Genomic DNA, 22,979 nt, shown 5'->3' on the forward strand with positions numbered 1-22,979 from the left:
TTGATAAACAACCTACGAACCATTCATACTTTGTTAGGGTGATATTGGAAGCTGGATGCTCTGGCTTGTTTACGGGTTAAACAACCCAGAGTTAACCTAATAACAAATCATAGGTTAATGATTTGCTGCTGTGATGTGTGAACCAGGTCAGCGTCAAAGATATTTCCTATATGCACAAAGATAATCCACACAGTTCCAACCTTGGTTCATTGTAGCTTGGCTGTAAGGTGGTGTCTACGTGTTTGTGTGTATATGATTTTGATATGTCTGTATCAAAGTTGAGGCAAGCATATAAAGAGTTGCTTTTAAAGACTTTCTAGGCTAAGGCGTTTTTTGTTTTGTTTTTCAGAAAGTAGAGCAAGAAAGAAAGAAAGAAAGAAAGAAAGAAAGAAAGAAAGAAAGAACACCAATATTTGGCAGCCATTTTCAAGGGAATCTAGGAAAACTGTCAATGTAGCTTATTTCTCTAATTTCAGCCTTTGAAATCAATCAATCAATCAAAGCCCTCAAAGCTATCCTGGTTCTTCATCATCTTGATAGTGTAATTGTGATCCAAGGTGAGCATGGAATAAATCTGAAAGATGTTTTCCACAGCATTTACACCAAAACATCCACACACATTCTCCACAATTTGGAAAGAAGTATCCAAGAGAAAACAGGTGGATGAATATTTCTTTACCTACATGGCTCTCAGAATAGCTAAGCTTACTGAGGGAATTAAAACATGTTTGAACTGTTAGAAATCTGCATGAAATGAAAGATGATGAAATTTAGATTGCTAGCATGAAAATTATTTATTTATTTATTATTTATTTATTTATTTATTACATTTTTATACCGCCCAATAGCCGAAGCTCTCTGGGCGGTTCACAAAAATTAAAACCACAGTAAAACACCCAACAGTTTAAAACACAATTACGAAATACAGTATAAAAAGCGCAACCAGGATAAAACCACACAGCAAAGTTGATATAGGATTAAAATACAGAGTTAAAACAGTAAAATTTAAATTTAAGTTAAAATTAAGTGTTAAAATACTGAGTGAATAAAAAGGTCTTCAGCTGGCGACGAAAGCAGTACAGTGTAGGCGCCAAGCGGACCTCTCTGGGGAGCTCGTTCCACAACCGGGGTGCCACAGCGGAGAAAGCCCTCCTCCTAGTAGCCACCTGCCTCACTTCCTTTGGCAGGGGCTCATGGAGAAGGCCCCCTGTAGATGATCTTAAGGTCCGGGTAGGTACATATGGGAGGAGGCGTTCCTTCAGATAACCTGGCCCCAAACCGTTTAGGGCTTTAAATGTTAATACCAGCACTTTGAATTGGGCCCGGACCTGGACTGGCAGCCAGTGAAGTTGTAAAAGGACTGGCGTAATGTGATCTCGCCGGCCAGTCCCTGTTAATAACCTTGCTGCCCTGTTTTGCACCAGTTGAAGTTTCCGGACCGTTTTCAAAGGCAGCCCCACGTATAACGCATTGCAGTAATCCAAACGAGAGGTTATCAGAGCATGGATAACTGTAGCTAAGCTATCTCTGTCCAGATAAGGGCGCAGCTGGTATATCAGCCTGAGCTGATAAAAGGTGCTCTTTGCCACTGAGTTCACCTGTGCCTCAAGTGACAGTTCTGGATCCAAGAGCACCCCCAAACTACGGACCCGATCCTTTAGGGGGAGTGCAACCCCGTCCAGGACAGGGCAAACATCACCTCGCCGGACAGAAGAACCACCCGCTAACAGTACCTCCGTCTTGTCTGGATTGAGTCTCAGTTTATTAGCCCTCATCCAGTCCATTACCGTGCCCAGACACTGGTTCAGAACAGCCACTGCCTCACCTGGGTTTGATGAAAAGGAAAGGTAGAGCTGGGTATCATCCGCATATTGATGACACCTCAGTCCACATCTCCGGATAACCTCCCCCAGCGGCTTCATGTATATGTTAAACAGCATAGGGGATAAGATAGAGCCCTGTGGAACCCCATGGCTTAGGTGCCACGGCACAGAGCAATAATCCCCCAGCACCACCTTCTGGAATCGGCCATCCAAGTAGGAGCGGAACCACTGCAACGCAGTACCTCCAACTCCCAGCTCAGACAACCTATCCAGAAGGATACCATGGTCGATGGTATCGAAGGCCGCTGAGAGGTCCAGGAGAACCAACAGGGTCGCACTCCCCCTGTCTCTCTCCCGACAGAGGTCATCCCACAGGGCGACCAAGGCAGTTTCCGTTCCAAAACCAGGCCTGAAGCCCGATTGAAATGGATCTAGATAATCCGTTTCATTCAAGAGTGCCTGGAGTTGTCCTGCAACCACCCGCTCAAGCACCTTGCCCAGGAAAGGGATATTAGCCACCGGCCTATAGTTGTTAACATCCTCCGGGTCCAGATTAGGCTTCTTCAGGAGTGGTCTAATTACCGCCTCTTTTAAAGAGGCCGGCACCACTCCCTCTCTCAAGGAGGCATTTACAACCTCCTGGACCCAGCCGGCGATCCCCTCCTTATTTGATGTAATGAGCCATGAGGGGCAAGGGTCAAGCACACAGGTGGTCGACCGGACTTGGCCAAGCACCTTGTCCACATCCTCGGGCCTCACTAACTGAAACTCATCCAATAAAACTGAAAATGAAGAACCTTCTTATATCAGATGTTTCCCTATAATAATTTTCCTAAGACAAGATGGCCTGAGAAGCAAATGAGGTATTTCAACTTTTGTTTTTAATATAGTTCTATATTTTTGATATGCTGAGACTGTTATTTGCAAAGAAAAACTCTCTCATGTTTTCCACATCTACTAAACGCCTTAAAATGATTCTATTGCAAAAGCTATTAAGAAAAGGGGGAAAAGAAAGAAAATGGTACAAGCAATACTCCAGCTATCTATCAACCTAGTTCTCAGGTTGGTAGTTCCCTTCGCAATAGAGTTCTTTCATTGTCTTAGAATACTTTATCAAGCCTTCGGAATACTGATAGCAAGTTAACAACTTGGAAGTGATTTTTCTGAAGTCGTGAGCAAAAGCGAGAGAACCCAAGCCATTTAAATCTTTACTGAATGCGCAATGAGGTGTCCAATTTTGAATCATTACCCAAGACTGTCAGAAAGTTAAAAACTAACTGCAATACAATAAAGGGAGGTGAGGTGCGGTGAGGGAGAACCTGCCAAAAGCCAAATATATCATATTACTTTTGTGGAAGTGAAAAAGTATCATTACATGACCCTTCTGCCTAAAATCTGTGTTAAAAAATATTTAATATGAGAAAGGTAATTGCACAGATATTGCTGGAAAATTTCAGAAGTAATCTGACAGTATAGGCTGAGCAGCTTCGCCTGCCCTGCGTCCTCTCAGCACTGGAAGACGATGGAAAAATAAAGCAGTTTTGTTCTGCGTCGACCTTCTCCAATGCAAGAATGCCCACCTGCAGTAAAATTAGTTCATGGCAGATGTGCCTGGTGGATTATCCTGTTGATGTACCCGTCAGGAACCAAATGACATCAGAGGGGCAAGGTCCCACCCCTTTCGTGTAATTCAGCTTGCAGAAGGCTGCCAGGTTTTGCAGGATGTAGGTTAGAGACTCCAAGTGCCTCCAACATAGGCCCAACCACGAAAACATACTTTATGTTTTGGGAAGCTGCACCTGCCATGGCATTGTCTGATACCACTCTAGGCATGCACCAAGTGCTTTCTTCCTTCACTGGAGCAAGTCACCTACAAACCTGTGCACTGCAATAGGAGTAAGCGGATAATGCTTGGGAGGTGGCAGTGGGAGAGGAGATCCACCTTGGGTTACTGTTCTATAATGGAGTAACTATCTACTACTTTGACCAACTAGGTGCTACCAATTCCAAATATGGACACCATCAGACAAGCATTTTATTGCACGCTCATTACTAGGCATTCACAGATTTTCCTGGGTCCTATTCATGACACCATCTGCTTCCCGCACGCCTCCCGCCCCTTCTAACCTTCTTCACGCAACAAAAAAAGATGCTAGTAAATCCAAATTATTTTTGAGACAGTACTTGCCGCTCTCTCCTGCTATGTGCAGGAGAAGCAGCACGATCAAAGCAGCTCAATGAATGGGCCACATGCACATTGTTTACATCCTCTTTTGAAAGAGGAAGTAATGAAAGACAAAAGTGCAGGCAGGGAACCGACGGTAAGGAAATGTGATTTCTCCCCAAGTGATGATGCTCTACAACTAAAGAGAGAACATAAATAGTAGAAAGACAAAAATACCTTTTCAACAACATTAACTGCTACCTTATCTTTAGCTTTTTAAAAAAACACATGTGAACAGACACGCACGTCTGATGTGTGAAGTCTGATCAGGCTTCAGTTCATGGTGCAAGAGAAAGGGGAACTGCCATCCATGTCTAAAAACACATAAACGGCATTGTTCTCATATTTGACTTTTGCAAGTGCCTTTTTGTGGCAACTTTATTTGCCAAGCTTTAATCAAGATCTTGATTTACAAAACAAAAAGGGCTACAACTGACAAAATTCACTATTTATAATAGAGTATTTAGAACTTACAAAATCCCCCCCCCACACACACACACACACTCTCCATTTAAATCAGCCTAGACATAATTCTGACCTTGGTGGGATCAAAGTCTTCACATTGATCACACCAAATTCAAAATTATAACAGTATTCTACATACATACACAAAGATCAACTTGTGGCACATCAGCATCGCTAACCGGAGTTTACGAGACACTTAGATAGGAGCAGGACGACGCCTACAATCCTGCCTGCCTCTCTGGTACTGCACTGTGCTAGCTCTGTGGCAGAGTAAAGTAGTCATGATCCAACCACAAGGGACAGGTATACTTGGCTTGCAACAGACACCCTTGCCAAAAAGTTTGGTCATCACTGCTATAGTTGCTCTTTGTCTTGTCTCAATGCCATTCCAATACAGATCAAACAACAAGCAGTAGAAAATGTAACTAAACTAAAATGGACTGTGGGCATATTAACAGGAGTGTTATTACCTGGAATTGGCTGCTTTAAGGTCACAGAAGTGGGTGAACAAAACTTTCACTACATCACTGCAGACGACTTTAACTACATCAACGTGACTGAGCCGGTGTCGCAGCTGCTTTGCAACTTCCCAGAAGTCTTCAGATAGCAGGTGGTATAGTCGTCCCTCGTCTCTGCTGAGATGCCCATACCAAGACAAAATGTAATCTCTGTAGCTGTAGTCAAACACTGAAACAAAAGCAACGCCAAAGATGAAGTTACAGTATTCAGTCTGGAGCCTTACAAAAAGGCCCAATGATGGACCGTCAGCATTGTAAAAGCCTGCCTGTTTCCACCTTCCAGATTTATACTTTCTCCCCTTTCCAAAAATAAGGGGGAGGGAAAAATGCTACAAAACAAGAAATCTGATCCTGAAAGATCCCCGAGAGCTTGTAAACATGAAATCCTATGCCTGTTTAGACAAAAAAACAACAACTACTGCAGCTCCCAGCATGCCCCAGCTATGCCTTTTTTCTGTCTAAACATGCATAGGATTGAGCACAAAGTGGATTTGGTCAGTCAGCCACCTGAAGTGCCACTGCCATTACCTGTGAATCAACTCACTATTCCACAGCTGTAGGGAAGCCAAGGTGTTGTCTTAAGGCACATGATGCAGCCACCTTGTTGAAGGCCAGTGGTCCTGTTCAGAAGACACCTTAGACCCTACTGGTTAAGACTTTTGGTTAAGCAGCAGGGTTCAAGATATCTTGTGTGATGTAGTTTGCTAAATCCTGCTCACTCACTAACCACAGTCGGACCGTCTGCAGCAGGGTGAGCGGCTCTAACCATGGCTTAAACTGTTCTGTGCAAGAGCACAGCTTGTGGTTAGTACTAACCCCAGAGAACCACAGTTTCGCTAACCACAGAGCCTAAACCATCATCTGAACAGACCCACAGTCCAGATAGACCACCTGGGAACCCCACATAGGTGAAATATATACTAAATAATTAGGTTACCAAACAATGTTACGGTAATGGACTGGATGAGGGCTAACAAACTGAGACTCAATCCAGACAAGACGGAGGTACTGTTAGCGGGTGGTTCATCTGTCCGGCGAGGTGATGTTTGCCCTGTCCTGGACGGGGTTGCATTCTCCCTAAAGGATCGGGTCCGTAGTTTGGGGGTGCTCTTGGATCCAGAACTGTCACTTGAGGCTCAGGTAAACTCAGTGGCAAAGAGCACCTTTTATCAGCTTAGGTTGATATACCAACTACGCCCTTATCTGGACAGAGATAGCCTAGCTACAGTTATCCATGCTCTGATAACCTCTCGTTTGGATTACTGCAATGCGTTATACGTGGGGCTGCCTTTGAAAACGGTCCGGAAGCTTCAGCTGGTACAAAACAGGGCAGCCCGTTTACTAACAGGGACTGGCCGGCGAGATCATATTACGCCAGTCCTTTTACAACTTCATTGGCTGCCAGTCCAGGTCTGGGCCCGATTCAAAGTGCTGGTATTGACATTTAAAGCCCTAAATGGTTTGGGGCCAGGTTATTTGAAGGAACGCCTCCTACCATATGTACCTGCCTGGACCTTAAGATCACCTTCAGAGGCCCTTCTCCGTGAGCCCCTGCCAAAGGAGGTGAGGCAGGTGGCTACTAGGAGGAGGGCTTTCTCCGCTGTGGCATCCCGGTTGTGGAATGAGCTCCCCAGAGAGGTCCGTCTGGCGCCTACACTGTACTCCTTGTCGCCAGCTGAAGACCTTTTTATTCTCCCAGTATTTTAACACTTAATTTTAACTTAAATTTAAATTTTGCTGTTTTAACTCTGTATTTTAATTTTATATCAATTTTGCTGCGTGGTTTTTATTCTGGTTGTGCTTTTTATATTGTATTGTGTATTTGTGCTTTTAACCTGTTGATTGTCTTACTATGATTTTAATTTTTGTGAACCGCCCAGAGAGCTTCGGCTATTGGGCGGTATAGAAATGTAATAAATAAATAAATAAATAAATGGTTTCTTTGTATTTCTGCATCGGTTGTGGGGAAAACAACACTATCTTAATACATCTAATCTGGATGCCCCACTATCACCTCTGCACAACTGCTGCAACAGGAAGTGCTGCACAAAAGGTGAGAATTGCAGCACCTATTAATTGGAAAATGGCTGTGACATAACTGTGGTGAGCCATTTTTGTGACTCTGAAGCATTCGAATTTCCTACTTTTAAGGAGATCCTTTATAAAGCACTTGGGTAGCAAAATCTGGACTATTCCTGCAGTCTTTAAAACACCGAGAAATGATTAAGACCTTACTACTAGTGCAACACAGCCTTTGGAAGTCATTATTCATTTACAGATAGATGCTCACTAAGAGCTCCATCACACCTACGATTTATCCAACTTCGTTTCCATAACGTATGACAGCCTGAGCACTTACACCTTTGCGCTTTTACGTCTCATTGTCTTTACACCTCTCCTCTCCTGCGCACCAGCGTATCGCTGTTGTTCCGTTGAGATGCACTCTCAGATCTCCTTTGTATCTCCCCCTACAGTTCATTGGTTAGTGGTAGTTGGACACCTCGCCCTCCCTAGTAATCGACATGGGGCACTCCTGGTCTTGCACTGCTTTTTCCCAGGAAGTAGATTCTCTTGTTACTGAACTTACTTCGGGGAAAACTCTCTCTCCTATGTACCTTCGTGGTTATTCCCTGTTGCCTAGGCTACGCTCGTTCCCCTCACCCTGCCTGGAGGCTTTCGAGCGTGAACTGTAGAGGGTTGCAGGGTTGTGTAAATCCCATTGATTTCAACTGCATTTACATCCAATTCATACCAAAATCCCATACATGTTTACCTTCGAGTAAACCTTATTGAACAGACACTTACTAAAATGGGGTTTACTCAAAGGTAAGCATTCATGGGATTTTAGAATGAATTGGATGTAAACGCAGTTGAAATCAATGGGATTTACTCTTGAATAAGGGAACCAGCAGATTGCTATTTTATAAACTTGGAAATGCACAGCTTAGCATGATCAAAGGATCGATCCTTTGCATTTGCAGACTACCAGGAAAAGGGTTTAAGGGGGGAAATTTTAAAAAAATCCTAAAAAATCAAGGGATGGACCGATCTCATTCAAACTTAAGAGCTATCACTGTGCCAATTTTGATCTCTTTATCTTTAAAAATGAGGGAGCTATGGGCAAGGAGGGTGCATTTTCCATATTTCTTTTAAGGTGAAAATGTACCCCTGGTCATGCCTACTCAGGGATAAGAACAGAGTTAAATGGGACATCTCTCCCTCCCCCTTCAGGGTTGAGTGGAGAATCGCACCTCTCTCCCTCCCCCTTCACAGTTGAATGGAGAATCGCACCACCCTCCTCTTCTGTTAGTGAGACCGCCCTTAGACACACACGCCCCCAACAAAGAGCAGGATGGTCAATAGAACACAACCACAGAAATACACAGGAGGGGGAGAGCATTTATTTCGCAAGGAAGGAAAATAATCCAGACTTTCTGCGCTCCAAAAAGAAATGAAACATGGAGGATAAGAGCTGAAATGAGTGCAGGACGTAGATGACGTCATGTGGGTATCAGGCTGCAAAACTGCATACCAGGCATGGGGAGTGTGCGATAAATTGCTGGTGTGATGGAGCCCCAAAGGATGGTAAAAGAGACCATTCTTTATGAGCTGGTAACTAAACAAACTGTGTCTCCAGCATTTTCCAATTAAATGGTTTGGACATTGCTTTTTTGGAAAATAATTTTTAGGCCACACAGCCTGTATTATAAGTATATATTAACACTGTTATTTTCTTGCAGATGAATACACTTAAACCAGTTGTTACAGACTTTGGCAGAAACAATCAAATAGATAAACTGAAACAAGTCTCTCACCCACAGTATTTGTCCAAATTGCCTGCCTACCCATCCCACTGGGATAGAAAAAAGGAGAGAAACAGGTTCTCAGGATGCTTTGAAATAAAAGTACTTTAAGCATCCTGAGAATCTGTTTCTCTCTTTTCCTGTCCTACCTGGATGCTCTCCTTTTGTTTCTCCTTTTTTCCATCCCATTTGGAACCTACTGTTACAGAAACGGGACCCTACTCTTAATGATCTTGGGGGTCAGCACCATTTTTGCACAGAGAAAAAATCGCTAATATTGAAGAGATAACAATATAAAAAGAGTTTTAAAATAAGACACCTCCAAATGTGGGAAGAGGAGCCAGACATGTTCACCACCAGCAAGGCTACTGCTGTTTGTTTGTTTGTTACTTATTTATTGATTAAAATGTTTTTAGCCTGCCTTTCCAGGATTTCTAAGTGCCCAGCTAGTATATAATAATATAGTATAAAACAATAATAAAATGACAAAAGAAAAGCTGCCCGAGGGTGAGGGTGGGGAGCGGGAAGAAAGAGGATCCAAGGAGGAGAGAGAGAAACCAAAGATATAGAGGAAGGAAAGACAGCCAGAGAGACAGAAGGGAGCAAGGAAAGAAAGAGAAGTCACAGAGAGAGAGAGAGACAGAGAGAGAGAGAGAGAGAGAGAGAGAGAGAGAGACTGGGTCAGGGGAGGGCACAAGGAAAGAGGAAAAAGAGGCAGAGTAAGAGACAGAGAAACCAGAGTACGTAACACACACATGGGGTCCACATTTATATACACACACAGAGAGGAAGAAGGAGCAGTCCCAACATTTTTGTGATTGCTCTGGGCATGAATGAGCAGTCAATTTGTGGTGGAGTCCAGGACATTTTCTGAAAATGCCAGATGTGCCCACAGGCCCAATAAGTTGGAGGTCCAGTTTTAAACAATCCTAGAAGAAACTTACCTTCTTTCAGAGCTTTATCCATGTTATGAGAAATCATCACTCTCCTTGACTGGACAGGTTCCTGTGCGTTTCCAGATAAAAAATTCTAAAAGAAAGAAAAACACATGCATGCCTAAGACATGGATGAACATGAGGGGAAATGGGGTTGATTACTAAATCCAGCACAAACTATTCTGTGTTTCAGCCACCTCACAAAGCTATTACCAACAAGTTGCCACCATTAATAATAAGTGCCAATCAGGAGTAGTTTTGACAGTCAAGGGACATGAGAAGAATACCACTATATATTTGTTGAAGTCATAGGAGTCAAGATAATCCGCACCTCTAGAGGAAGTTTGTGTAATTCACGTTTTTGGCTAATAAATGCACATCTGAAAAGACCACACATCTTCCCTCAAAGCTGACCTTCTGTTGCAGGGGATCTCTCCCATTCTCCCAAGTTCTCAAAAAGCAATATTTTGTGAACAGGAGAATTCAGCTGTTCCCCCAGCTAGCACAAGCACCAAGCAGTATGATGTCTGAAGTATAAAATAATCAACATTTCATGCTTTAATTATAATACTTCCCCCCCCCCCAAAAATATTTAGAGCTTTCCTCATCCAGATACCTATAGGCAAGTAACCACACCGACGCACACACACCACATATACCGTAAACAGACTCTTCAGTTAAAACCTTGCAGATACTGAGAACTTTGCTCCCATACCATCCTTTCCCCAGGGCAGTTCTGGGGTGCACCGCATATTACACAAGTTTGTTTGTTTAAGTGAACAGTAGCCAATGGAGGAAGGGGAAGTGCAAACTGGATTAGAAACAGCGTGCTAGGGAAGGGGGTTAACCCTTTCTGCAATGACATTTCCCCAATTAAAATCCACCCCCCTCACAGGCCCCGTTCAGAAGACACCTTAAACCATGGCTTTAACCGCAGTGGTTAAACCAGAGAGCCGGGCTGTGTTTCGAAGACACCTCAAACCACAGCTTTAACCATGGTGAATAACGCAAAAAGCCTTATTCACCATGGTTAAAGCTGTGGTTTAAGGTGTCTTCTGAACACGGCCTGGCTTTCTGACTTAACCACCATGGTTAAAGCCATGGTTTAAGGTGTCTTCTGAATAGGAACACTGTCTGGCAGTTTCTACTGGGGGCAGGGTGGTGGAAGAGCCACAGATGCATAGTTCACTGCTGTGCAAGAGGATAGCAGGATGTGTGCAATTTGAAAGAGCAATTAAGAAATAAAAGAAATTTTCTGAACATACCGGGTTATTTCATATCTTACTACTGTTAAATGCTATGATGATACAAGGAGCTGCCTTAGATTGAATCAACTGGATTAGATAATACTAGGTTGAAAGGAAGCAGCTCTCCAGGGTTTCAAACAAGTATCTTCTTTCCAAGGCCAAAATCCTAAACACATTGAACTCAATCATACATGTGTCTTAGCAAGTGTCCTTAGGGCTACACTGCTACCAATTCGATTGAACTTGGGCTCCGGCTATTTGGCGGTATAGAAATGTAATTAATAAATAAATAATAATTTCTACATGTAAAACAAGTGCTCTACTACAGAGGTGGAGCCTCTCCCTTTATAGGTATATTACGACTGCTAACACTACCACATTTGAAATCCATACGCAAAGTCTTTTCTCTTTATATATTATGAACATATGTAGCTGTTTTTATCCAATTAGATTATCGCCCGGTACTGTCTACTCCAACTGCCAGTTGCTATCCAAAGACTCAAGAGGTCCTTCCCAGCAAGCAAAAAGCATCATAAAAGTAATATACAGAGGCTTAAAAACCTTGGGGAAATAAAATGATGTTGGCAATAAAATGTCATCAAAGGTGGTGCTAGGCAAGCCTACCTGGGGAGAGCACTCCACCCTCAGGATGCACTGCTGAGTAAACCATTTCCTCTTTAGTTACCATCTGCATGTCAGTAGTTGGCGGGACACTCAAAGGAGGGCCTCCCCTGAAGATCTTAGTGTCCAGACAGGTACAGGTAGAGACAAGCAGCCCTTCAGGTATCCAGGTCCCAACCAAGGTCAAACCAAGCTCTACCACTGAGCTACAGCCCTTCCCCAAAGCTTTCACAGACATCCAGCACAAGCAATAAAAACCAGTTTGGTGCATATTTATCTAAACCTCTTTGATTTTTCTCAAATGATGCTGAGAAAAAAGAAAAACAACTCCCATAACCAAGCCCATCTATGATTTCTATGACACCATGAGGAAAACAAACCTGGCATGAAGCCAGGAACATAAAGATCTTGAATTGTCCACAAAAGGATTTTTTCTACTATGGTCAAGGGAGAGAGAGATTAAAAACCAAGCTGCAGAAGAAGCAATATCCAATGAGTCAAACATGCTTAATGTTCAATATTGATGCAATTAATATTCTTCACCAGAAGATCCAAGTATCTCTGGATTTCCATTCATGTCAGATTTTACTTTGGTAATGAAAAGTTACTGCTTCTAATAAAATTTTAGTATTTATTATCCAAGCTTTATTTTAAGAACTGAATATGTAATTCCTACATAACTATCACCAGGTTTGAACGATCATTTCTTCGCTTAAGCCAAGATATGAATGAGCCTTTTTTTCTGTACACTCAGTCACTTTGTTCTTCAAGCAAGTCAAAAGAGGGAGATTCTAATTAATTAACATTTCCTGTTTCAACTGAATTGGGAAACCATGGTTACCAGCTTCAGAACAAGCCAGGATATTAAAACACAGTTTGAAGTTGGTTTAATATTCTGGCTTATTACAAAGCTGGTAGTGCAGACAAAATGCTTCCCAGTTCAGACAAAATGGTTAATTAGAGGCTTTCTGGTTTGCACTGCAACGGTGCTGGAAGGGAGCAAAATATTTGTTCACATTTCAGTTTATTAAGCTAATATGATTGTCTGAACGAATCTCATGTGCACATTTTCATGTACAGGAGAGCCACTTCCATTTCCCCCCCTTGCCCCCTAATCTTAAAAATCCCCCTCAGTTTCTACCCTCCTCCTACATGCCATATCACAATGTGATTTGGAAAGTCCCCTCATTCACAAGTGATTTATTATGCTGCATGCCTGGGGAGCGAATATTCAAGAAAATCAACCCAAAGCACCTTCAATGTGTAGAATTACTTGCATGATTCTTTGGATCCCAGTCTTTATTGACAGCTCTTGGGAAACTACTTCAGTACTAAGTAATAGAGATTACTCTGATTTGTTGGAGTGTTATGTTTGCAATGTAGCAAACGCTTCCTCCTCCTTTAAGATTTTTTTTGGTAAAAACTTTGACTAGAATTATACAGCCCAAAAACATACAGACTCATTGGGCAAGGATTTACTGTAACCATATCAAAACAAATACAGATTTCAGAAATAATTCTCAGTTATCTACAATAGTGTTCCTATTTAAACTTTGTGCTTTCATCCACAGATTGTTTTGGTACATTTTTAATATTGGAAAATTAGGAACCACAATGAAGTTTTGACTGCAAATACTGCCATTACATTTTATGGATTTTATTTGTTTACAATATTTATATGCCACTCAGTAATGAGGTTTTCTGGGCAGCTTACAATAATTATGAACGTGTTCAAATACAACTATTAACATCAAAACAAAAAACATCATGCAAATATAAAAAATATCCAGTTCTACAAATCAGCCACACAATTTCAGATTTTATAAAAATGTCAAGAAATTATAAGGGAAAAAAAACAGTCAAAATCAGAATTGATTGATTGTTTCTTTATGCACTTTAACCTTTTGTGATATCAGAGTGCTTAGAGAGTAGCATGCAGGTGATTTTTTCTAGTTCCACTACATTTTTACAACTGAATGAAGTCTAAATCAGGCATGTATATAGCTACTGACAAGTTTGCCTGTGGCAGTGTCACCAGGAAGAAAAGACTGTACAAATGTTAATTCTTTTGCTCCACAAATGCTTAGCATAGGTAGTATTGGCAAACAGCTTAGTAACATTTTACAGGCTAGTAACTTTTGTGGATTTACTTGCAAGTCTGGTCTCATCTGTATTAACAAGAGTTTATTAAACCAGAAAATCGTAGTTATTTTGAACCAATCTATAAGTTTCTTATGTTAAAAATATTCGAGTTTCCTGTTTGGGATTCTGTATGTGGTACTACACCTCAAAGGAGACCTGACCATTTTGACATAGTTAAATCAGCCACATTGGCACAAAATTATTTCCAGTCTAACCACCTACAAAAACCACACACTCTGAAGTCTACCAATTCTCAGTGCAACCCAAGATGGACACTCTTCCACCATACTTTTATCTCCTGAAAGAACCAAGATCAATATTCTGGCAGATCTTTACCATAAAAAGTCTTCTCCTTCATGATCTAGATGCACAGTCATGCAACTGCTAGGCAACTGTGTGGAAGAATTCTGGGGTATAACCTTAACCTGACTCCTTCCATCTTGGGTTTTACGCCTCGGACAGGTAAAGAAAAATGTAGCTTAACATTTTGGCAGCAAATTGTGGTTTGACATTTGGCTATGACTGAGAAGGATAAGAATAACTTGGGACTCAATGTCAAATATAATGGCTAATTTAGATATTTTTATGCTTATATCCTGTACCTTCACCCTGATGGAACTAATTGTTCCTAATTGGAACTCACTTATATCCTGTGTTCCTACCAGTTATGCCTATACATGTAACTGCGTGTACTCCATGTTCCTACTGTGTATGACAATATGCGCATCCTGTTTTTTGAGACCATGTGTGTAACAAAGATAAGTAATCTTATGCAATATTTACGTCACTAAAAGATGTCAATAAAACATGTAACTGTTGTATCAGATGTCAGTCACACACTTAGAGTTCCGCTCTGAGTGTTGGCTCTTCTTTCTATTGCTTGCAATAAAAAAAAATCCTTAAAGGGACAGAGAAGTGTCTTGAGAGTTTTTGGACCCCCACTGAAAGATCCTAACGAAGGGGGGGTAATTTAATCCCTCCACAAATTGCTAATACCCCCCCACACACACACACCTCCTATATTTAAAAGCTATTATCATCCTTCACAAGTGTCTGTCACTGTGAAGAACTACCGTATTTCTTCGATTGTAAGACGCCATCGATTGTAAGACGCACACTAATTTCAGTACCACCAACAGAAAAAAACAAACCTAAGACACACCCGCGATTCTAAGACGCACCCCGTTTTAGAGATGTTTATATGGGGGAAAAGTGCGTCTTAGAATTGAAGAAATATGGTATCTAAGACATTTGGGCATCTTCAATAAAAGCGTAAGTCTACCCCATCCCCCAACCCTGCATGAGTGTAACTCCATATTCAGACAAACACAAATAACTCTCTGAACAAAGAAGAGATACAGCAGGCAAAACATATGGATAAACCACTGTGGCAACGGCCGACAGAAAGCTCTGGCGTGGGCTGGTCCATGAAGTCACGAAGAGTCGGAAACGACTGAACGAATAAACAACAAAACATAATACTACCTTATTCTGCACACCTTCTCTAAATGCTAACCAGGGCCAGTATTTCAAGTAATTAAAGCTATTCTGGATATTAGAAGACATGGGTCAGCATTTTAGTTGGTGGTCAATTTCCTGGCTGAGATACTAACTGTGCTCCATTTGCCAGCCATATGACTAAAGAAATGATGGGGGGGGGAGAGACAGCTTACTTTCAAATTGCAATGTAAATGCCCCCAAACCCAACAGCATAAAACTCTAGTAAAGATGGACAGCCAACCAGATAAAAGGAGAATGGGGAGCCTGCTGCAGTCAGCAGCAGATAGACTGAGGCTTGCTCTATTGGATAGACAGGAGTGACATTGGTTACCCAGTTCAGGGCTTTTCTATTAAGTCAGCCCATACAAATACATTTTACAAGAGCTCTGTGAAGCCTGGGGTCAGAAGACACCCCGGTGTCGAAACGTGTTTGACCTGCTTTTTTAATTTCTCTTTTGGTATTCTTGTATAACATTAAGGCAATCAGATGTATACAGTAGATGCCAGTGCACTTTGTTTACTACTGTTGTTGAATTGTATTTATGTGATAAAACTTTGTTAAATTTGTCTTTTTCCTTAACCCTTTGAATCTGGAAAGGTATATAAAAGAATACCATAACAAAGAAGAAAGCGTACATTTATTAGTGAAGTGCTTAACAAAGAAGTAAGCAGCTGTAAGGGCACTTGTGACAAACCAGTATGTCTGTACCTTTTCCTTGCAAGGTAGTACAAACTGCAAGACATCCTCTTGTCTATACTCCTCAGAGGTAGTGCCATCCCACCTCACCCTACATATTTATAACTCTTATTGAATATTAATATGCAACCATTCATACCCTGGATGTGTGAAAAGTTTGTAAAGTATTTTATTCTACTAGCTGCCACTTCATTACCAAAACAAAAGATGTCATTCCAAGGTTACCTTTCCACAAGTAATCAAGAAATTACCCCCTCCCCAGTCTGAGAATGTTATCAAGGGACAGAATCTAGGCTAGAAGGACAAGGAGTGTTCATTCTTGAAAAGTAGAACGCAAAGGTATGCGGGGCCATTATGCAAAGATAGCAGTTATCAGGAACTACACACTAGATCTCACTTTAGAATGAAACTGATCCCATTACTAAAGGCTGATTAGCAGTTTAAGTATACAAACCGCTAAGGACACAAAACTATGTAATAGCCATGAATATTCTTTCAGAAGCAAGCAACAGGGTGCCCAAATGCACTAAAAATACATGAACCAGCAATTATTTTGCAGACTAGTAACTTGGGCTTATTTGCAAAGTTATTCTACCAGCTTAGCAACTGGAACACAGAAATACAATGAAGATTTTTTTAAAAAAGATGTACTTCCAATTAGGCTATATTATCAGGTAAGGAATCATTTTTAATCATTCAAAATGTAACACAGTCGCCAGGTCTGTTGACAGCAGTGCTTGTGGATTTACCTTCTACAGGCAAAGACTACATAGAGCCCAGCCCTCACATCCATTAGAGAGCCTTTGATTGCACATGTTCTTCTGTCACCAAAATAAAATCATCTTGATTTGTATTAGTCTGGGAGGGATGAATTGAATCAAGCCAAATAGCGCTGCATAATAAGATCTGTTGTTAAAAAGGAAGTTTGAAGGCTGACATCATTACTGATTTTGTGTTCATTTAACATGGCTCTCCTTCAGATGTTCCAAACTGAACTATGGTGTAAGGCAGAGTTTACAGTGGAATTAATTTATTTGAATGTGTAACGTAATATATATTTTGTACAGACATTTATAATGTAAAGCTCCTTCCCCACTTTTTTTCCCTCAGTCGCCACACCACAGAGGGGCTCAGGAATAATGCAAATATGGCTCATGTGTAGTGAATCCCGCCTTTAAAATTTGCATGTGGCATGGCCCCTCCCCCTCCCTCCACACCCAGATTGGCCCTCTCCATCCCCTTCCCTCTCCCTGCTGATAGTAACAGCTTAATCACATGGCTGAGCCTGAAGCCCGCCTTCGTGCCACACTAATTGGCCGAGCAAGGCTGTCCGACATCCTGCTACCAGAGGGGTTTCCCTGCCTGTTTGGCACAGAGGAAATTAATTGCTATTAAAGCTCAAGCTTTCGACTTTTTCGAACTTTCAAAATTTTCTGCATGTTGAAACTGCTGAAGTTTCAATTTAAAACAAAAATGAGAAAAAATGGACTGCTAGATGTCAAGTAATAAGCCTTACACTACCATATTCTTACACAGATATAGCATTAATGTGAAATAAAAAGGAATCTAACTATATGCTGGATGCAGATAGCAATTCGTCACAAATTTATTTTGTCTGGTGTACAAACAATAAGTTTGGAATCAGTGCACATGACTGCTCCGCTTGCTATGGTCAGGTTTTTTTCTGGGCTCATGCAAGCTGGCTGGTTTGGCCAACACATTTCATGAGCCAATCATAATGAAGAGTTGCCAGAGACGCAGAGAAAAGCAGACCACAAAGCAAAGAGGTCAAGATAACTGGCTCTTAGCCATTACTATCTATGGCGAATTACCAGATTGCAGCTGGGATAAGCAACTTCCTGCACTAACCATACATAATACAACTGTATCACATAGCACATCCCATAGTGTCCAAACTCAATAGCACTCACAAAATTCAAGACAATGAGCTTCCCAAAGAGGCTCTCCTAGTGCCTTCATTGTACTCTTTTCAGCACCAGGAAGCCTTCTTATTTTCTAAGTCATTTTAGTCTTTCAGTTTCTGTTTTAAATCTGTTACTGTATTTTAAATCTTTGCACTGCTGCTAGGTTTTATTAGATCAAACCAGTCCATACTACAGGAAATAAAGCCAGACTGCTCACTTGAGGGAATGGTATTAAAGGCAAAACTGAAGTACTTTGGCCACATAATGAGAAGACAGGATACCCTGGAGAAGAGGCTGATGCTAGGGAAAGTGGAAGGCAAAAGGAAGAGGGGCCGACCAAGGGCAAGATGGATGGATGATATTCTGGAGGTGACAGACTTGACCTTGGGGAAGCTGGGGGTGGTGACAGCCGACAGAAAGCTCTGGCGTGGGCTGGTCCATGAAGTCACGAGGAGTCGGAAACGACTGAACGAATAAACAAAAAACATTGTATTTTATCATCTTGTTGTGAATCACCCAGAGGGGTTCAACTACTGGCCAGTATAGAAATGTAATGAAATAAAATAAATAAAATCACCTCTCATTTAATTACAGAATAAGAAAAAAAATGCTCTTATGTTCAGCTCCTATTTGTCCATCAGACTGAATGCATAATTCTCAAGCAAATGCTTCACACTGACAGTTTGCCTATGGATGTAATTTCTCGGTATGAAGAATGCACAGTCCAGGAGTGGGGAACCTGTTTCAGCCCAAGGGCCAAATTCAACTTTGGAAGAGCTCTCAGAAGTGGCATTCTGGTGGTGGGTGAAGCTGCAGGCAAAGGGGGTGGTGCCAAGAACAAAAGAGGTGTGGCCAAAATACAACAAACAAACAAACAAAACCCAAGCATACTATAGCGTATAGTTCTTATTGCCAGCAACTAAGTCTTAGGAGAGTCATTTCAACCTTATGAAAGGTGGTGGGGGGGGGGAACTGCACAAATGCTGGGAAACCACCAAATGATCAGTGGTTAGAGGATGGAGTGGTGTGGGGCAGGATGTGTGGCCATCTGGGGAGCCCAGCAGAGTCTGACTGGAACCAAAGGAGGGCCAGATTTGGCCCCAGCCCTGAGATTCCCCACCCATGGTATAGTCCATGATGTGCAAATACATATGTCTATTTTGGTCTTGAATGGAATATAATCACAGCTGCAACCACAATGTGTACTTGTGCCATTGCCACACATGATGAGGCTCACACGCCTTTTCCTAGAGGGAAGTAACACACGTGTAGGACAAACTGTCATGGTAAAGCAGGTTAAATGCATCGTTTCTGTGGTCAATTTATGTGAATTATTTTCAGGAGATCCGATACGCCAAAACATGCAAATGACCAGTTGACCGGAACATTTAAAACATGTTTGCGTGTATCAACAGTTGATCTATTTGCATTTTAGAACAAGAATATCTTCCCCAAATGTGAAATACATTTGTATATATATAAATCAGTTCGAAGCAAGATTTCATTCATCAAGCAGAAAGTTGGGCTAGATGGCCTACAAGGCCCCCTCCAACTCTATGATTCTAAAGTAGTTCACGTGCTTAATTTAATACAGATCAAGTGAATATACTTCCTAGTAAATATCTTTGGGATTGAGACGTTAGGATGGGGGAGGGTGGCAGAAGAAGCACATTACCAAATTAAAAGATATTGATTTGCAAGATTTTTTTTTCCTCCATGGAAATCTAAGTACCAAAGGTATAATGAGGTACGGAATCCCGAAGCAACTGAGAAGAGCATGTCCGCATGAGGGCTTGCCTGTGTGCTAATTCAACACAGACAGCTCCTACAAGCTAAATGCTAACGATCCAACTGTTGATTCCCACTAGTTCTCCCATCAGTGAAGAATTTGTGGTTCTTTGGTAAGTCTTCTATGGTCTAGTACTCATCTGAAGTGATAAATTTGTGTTGGGCTATACCACTTCAGCCTGTAGATGGGGGCTTGCATGATGGAATGCTCCTTCATTTTTTAAAAAATCCCTCCATAAAAAGAACTAATTGTCAAGGAGAAGGTGAGCATCTAGCTTTGTAAGTGTGGAGTTATGGTGTGTGTGTTTTTGTATAGAGCTGCATTCCAACATATGAACTCCCACCTGCAGTGTACACTCAACAGAAGTTTACCACTTCTATGAGAACTAAGCCAAAATCCTATGCTGCCTGGTTCCTTCTATCCCCTGGGGCTACTTCTAGCACATCTGATTTCAGGCGAAGTGCTGAAACAGCAAAGACAAAAGCTTCTGCAAATCAATGCAAAGAAGGCCTTCAGGATTTTGGTGACTGAGACAGAAAATCCAAATGATACTCCCTAGGGCGAAAACATGGTAACTGCCAATTTTTCTGCCCTTTAATAGTATACATTAAGTGGGCCATTTCACTCTCACTGTTCATACAGCCAGCTTTGATATAAAAGTCACATTCAGATACACCTACTTAAACTAAACAACTGAATAAGGAGGGGTGTTAGAAGTTGAGAACCATAAATTTTTCTGTATTTATTCACAAGCACGTAGTACTTAAGCACTCTGTAAAACACACACATCAAGAAATTGGCCAACTAATGCTATTGAACTGAACCAGCACTAGAAAAGTATTTTTAATCCTACTTGGAACAATAGATCAGCATTGACTTTTCTAAGCTGAAACGATCCTTTGAAATCTTGGGCAGCACAGTCAAAATAAGTGGAGCAGCTGCACTGTCACTACACAGGCCAACCGGTGACATCTCCATTATTCAACAGGGAAACTGGGAGATGAAATTAGGTGCTGCAAAGCACACATACACACACTCCAAACAGACAGAATTTCCCCCTTCTTTTCATGTGTTTGCAGAGGATATAAGGCAGATCTAACCTGGATCGTCGTTTTATGTAACTGTTAGTTGCTTAAAGGAGAGATGCCTAAACACAACTTCACCTGGAAGCAATACTCAAAGGACCTTGCACTCTAACCCCCGATTCATGGGGGAGGCAGAAGCTAGCTCTAATCCCTACTTGGCGAGAAAAGCATTCTCTCTACAGGCTCAGAGTCACTCCATCCCATTTGAAGGAGGGCTGAGCCCAGATGAGTTCAGCCCTGATGCTTAAAGCCAAACAACACACGCCAAGGATCTGAAAGCAAAGGGGGGTAATGCATGATTTCGGGGCTGACGAAGGGAGAGGAGGAGGAGGAGGAGGAGGAGGAGGAGGAGGTGCGCCTAAGGAAAAGGGTCTGTAGCTGGAGGCCACTCGCTTACCACGGCAGCTCGCAATAAAGGAGCGGCGTTTTCCCTTCCTGGATAGCGGCGGTTCCAGGCGCCTTGGAAATCCGGCGGAGGTCGGAGGCGGCCGCGACTCTGGCCGACCAGAGCCAGCACGGTGCCAAGTAAGAAGGCGCTGGCGGCGCAGACCAGGTAAAAGACGAGCCGGAGCAAGAGCAATGCCAAGGACAGCTGCCCGCTGGCCTCCTCCTCCTCCTCCTCCTCCTCCTTCTGTTCCTGCTGCTGGCCGAGGTGGAAGAGGGACACAGCCAGCAGCAGCAGCAGCCCCAGTCCGGCAGCCAGCATGGAGCGGGACAAGCCGCGAGTCCCCGCCGCCGCCTCTTCTTCGTCCTCTTCGCCGTCGCCCTCGGCCGCTGCTGTCGGGACGCTGCTGCTGCTGCTGCTCTTCTTGCAGGACTCGCCGCCGCCGCCGCCGCTGCCGCCGCCGCCAGGACCTTGCGCTCCGGGGGAGCTGGAGCCCACGGCGGCGCCTGCTGAATCCAGCTGCCCGCTGCCACTGCTGGAGGAGGTGTTAGCGGTATCGGGGAACATACTGCTCCAGGAGCCGCCGGGAACCAGCACATCTCCCGCCCTGAGGCCTCCTTCGCAAGGTCTCCTCTCCCCCGTCCGCGGCGACGGCGACCGTCCTCGTCCTCCGGCTCAAGGCACCGCGCCAGCAAAGGCCGGCCGGGCTCATACCCGGGATCCGCGAAAGAAGCGACCCAGCCACTTCCCTCTGCTACACCGCGAGCTGAAGCTGCCGCTGCTCAGACCGGCCTTGGCTTTCTAGTTCTCCACATCACACCCGGGAGCCAGCAGAGGCCCCACTGAGCCTGTTTGCGTGCAGGAGGGGGAGGAGGAAGCGCCTGGATGACAGCAGCTGCTGGAAACCCAGCCACGTGCGTTCCGGTAGGCGAGGCGGGGCCAGGCACAGATAAAGCAGCAGCTCTGGGCTGTCCCTTTCTTTCCTTGGCTGGCTGAAGTGTCAATCTTAGTGCTAAGCGGTAAAGCAGCTCAGTCCCCAGGGTTTTGCCTCTGAAAAAGTGCTCCCTCTAGTGGAATCCTTTATTCTCCAGCTATTACTATTCGGTGGTGGTGGTGATGATGATGATGATGATACTATATACACAACTGGCTATCCAAGTTAAAGAAAAATGGCAACAGGAAAAGGTCACAATTATTCCTTTAGTCACATCAGTCACTGGCATCACATCAAAAAACTGTACAGAAAACCTACCAAAACATATCCACACCAACATCCAGAAAGCAGGCTTACTTAAAACATGCTTAATAGTCAGGAAATTCCTGAATCGGTAAAAGACAGCATGATTTAGCAAAGCCCTTCACGTCCCTCTAGAAAAACCGCCATGAGTGAGAAAAGAGATAATGCAAGGAGCCTACAAATGCCTCTTATGTTTCCAGCTACATTCTGCTGCTCAACTCTGGGTACTAGCTGTATGGGCAGTGGTGATGATGATAGGCGATTTTCTATACCAATAGTTGTGCAGCCCAACCCTGTGCATGAGTGCAATAGTCCTTAGCAAGTGTACATACAACTGCAGCCCGAAGCATGATTCTAAGGCTGTAATATTATATTTACGTATGAGTAAACATAAGTAGGATTGCACTTATGTAAGCATGTATGCTTGTGGGGGCAAGCATCCTAATGACCACCGTATGCATATTTCCTTGGGAGGGTAAGACTCACTGATCAATGGGACTGAATGGCAATTAAGTGCGTATTGAATTGCAGCCTCATAGCCAGGCTTTTGCAAGTTTATTTGTAAGTGGGCCCCAGCATCTAG

General features: G+C 42.9%; 1 protein-coding gene across 6 annotated transcripts in view; it reads right to left on the bottom strand.

The window, feature by feature from the left end:
* Nucleotides 1–22,061, bottom strand: part of SNX25 (sorting nexin 25) — a 76,070-nt gene extending 54,009 nt beyond the window's left edge. For 4 of the 6 annotated variants that reach the window (XM_063135494.1, XM_063135493.1, XM_063135495.1 and 1 more), the window contains exons 1-3: nucleotides 21,172–22,061; nucleotides 9,778–9,862; nucleotides 4,983–5,199 (exon numbers count right to left, since the gene is read on the bottom strand). In XM_063135494.1, coding sequence (XP_062991564.1) covers nucleotides 4,983–5,199; nucleotides 9,778–9,862; nucleotides 21,172–21,726 — 857 coding nt within the window. In that variant the 5' untranslated portion in view covers nucleotides 21,727–22,061. The remainder of the gene's footprint in view (nucleotides 1–4,982; nucleotides 5,200–9,777; nucleotides 9,863–21,171) is intronic. The other 2 variants (XM_063135491.1, XM_063135492.1) reach the window with 2 other exon arrangements.
* Nucleotides 22,062–22,979: the final 918 nt, after the last annotated feature.

Source organism: Elgaria multicarinata, chromosome 10, assembly GCF_023053635.1.
Source record: "Elgaria multicarinata webbii isolate HBS135686 ecotype San Diego chromosome 10, rElgMul1.1.pri, whole genome shotgun sequence".
Lineage (NCBI taxonomy): Eukaryota > Metazoa > Chordata > Lepidosauria > Squamata > Anguidae > Elgaria > Elgaria multicarinata.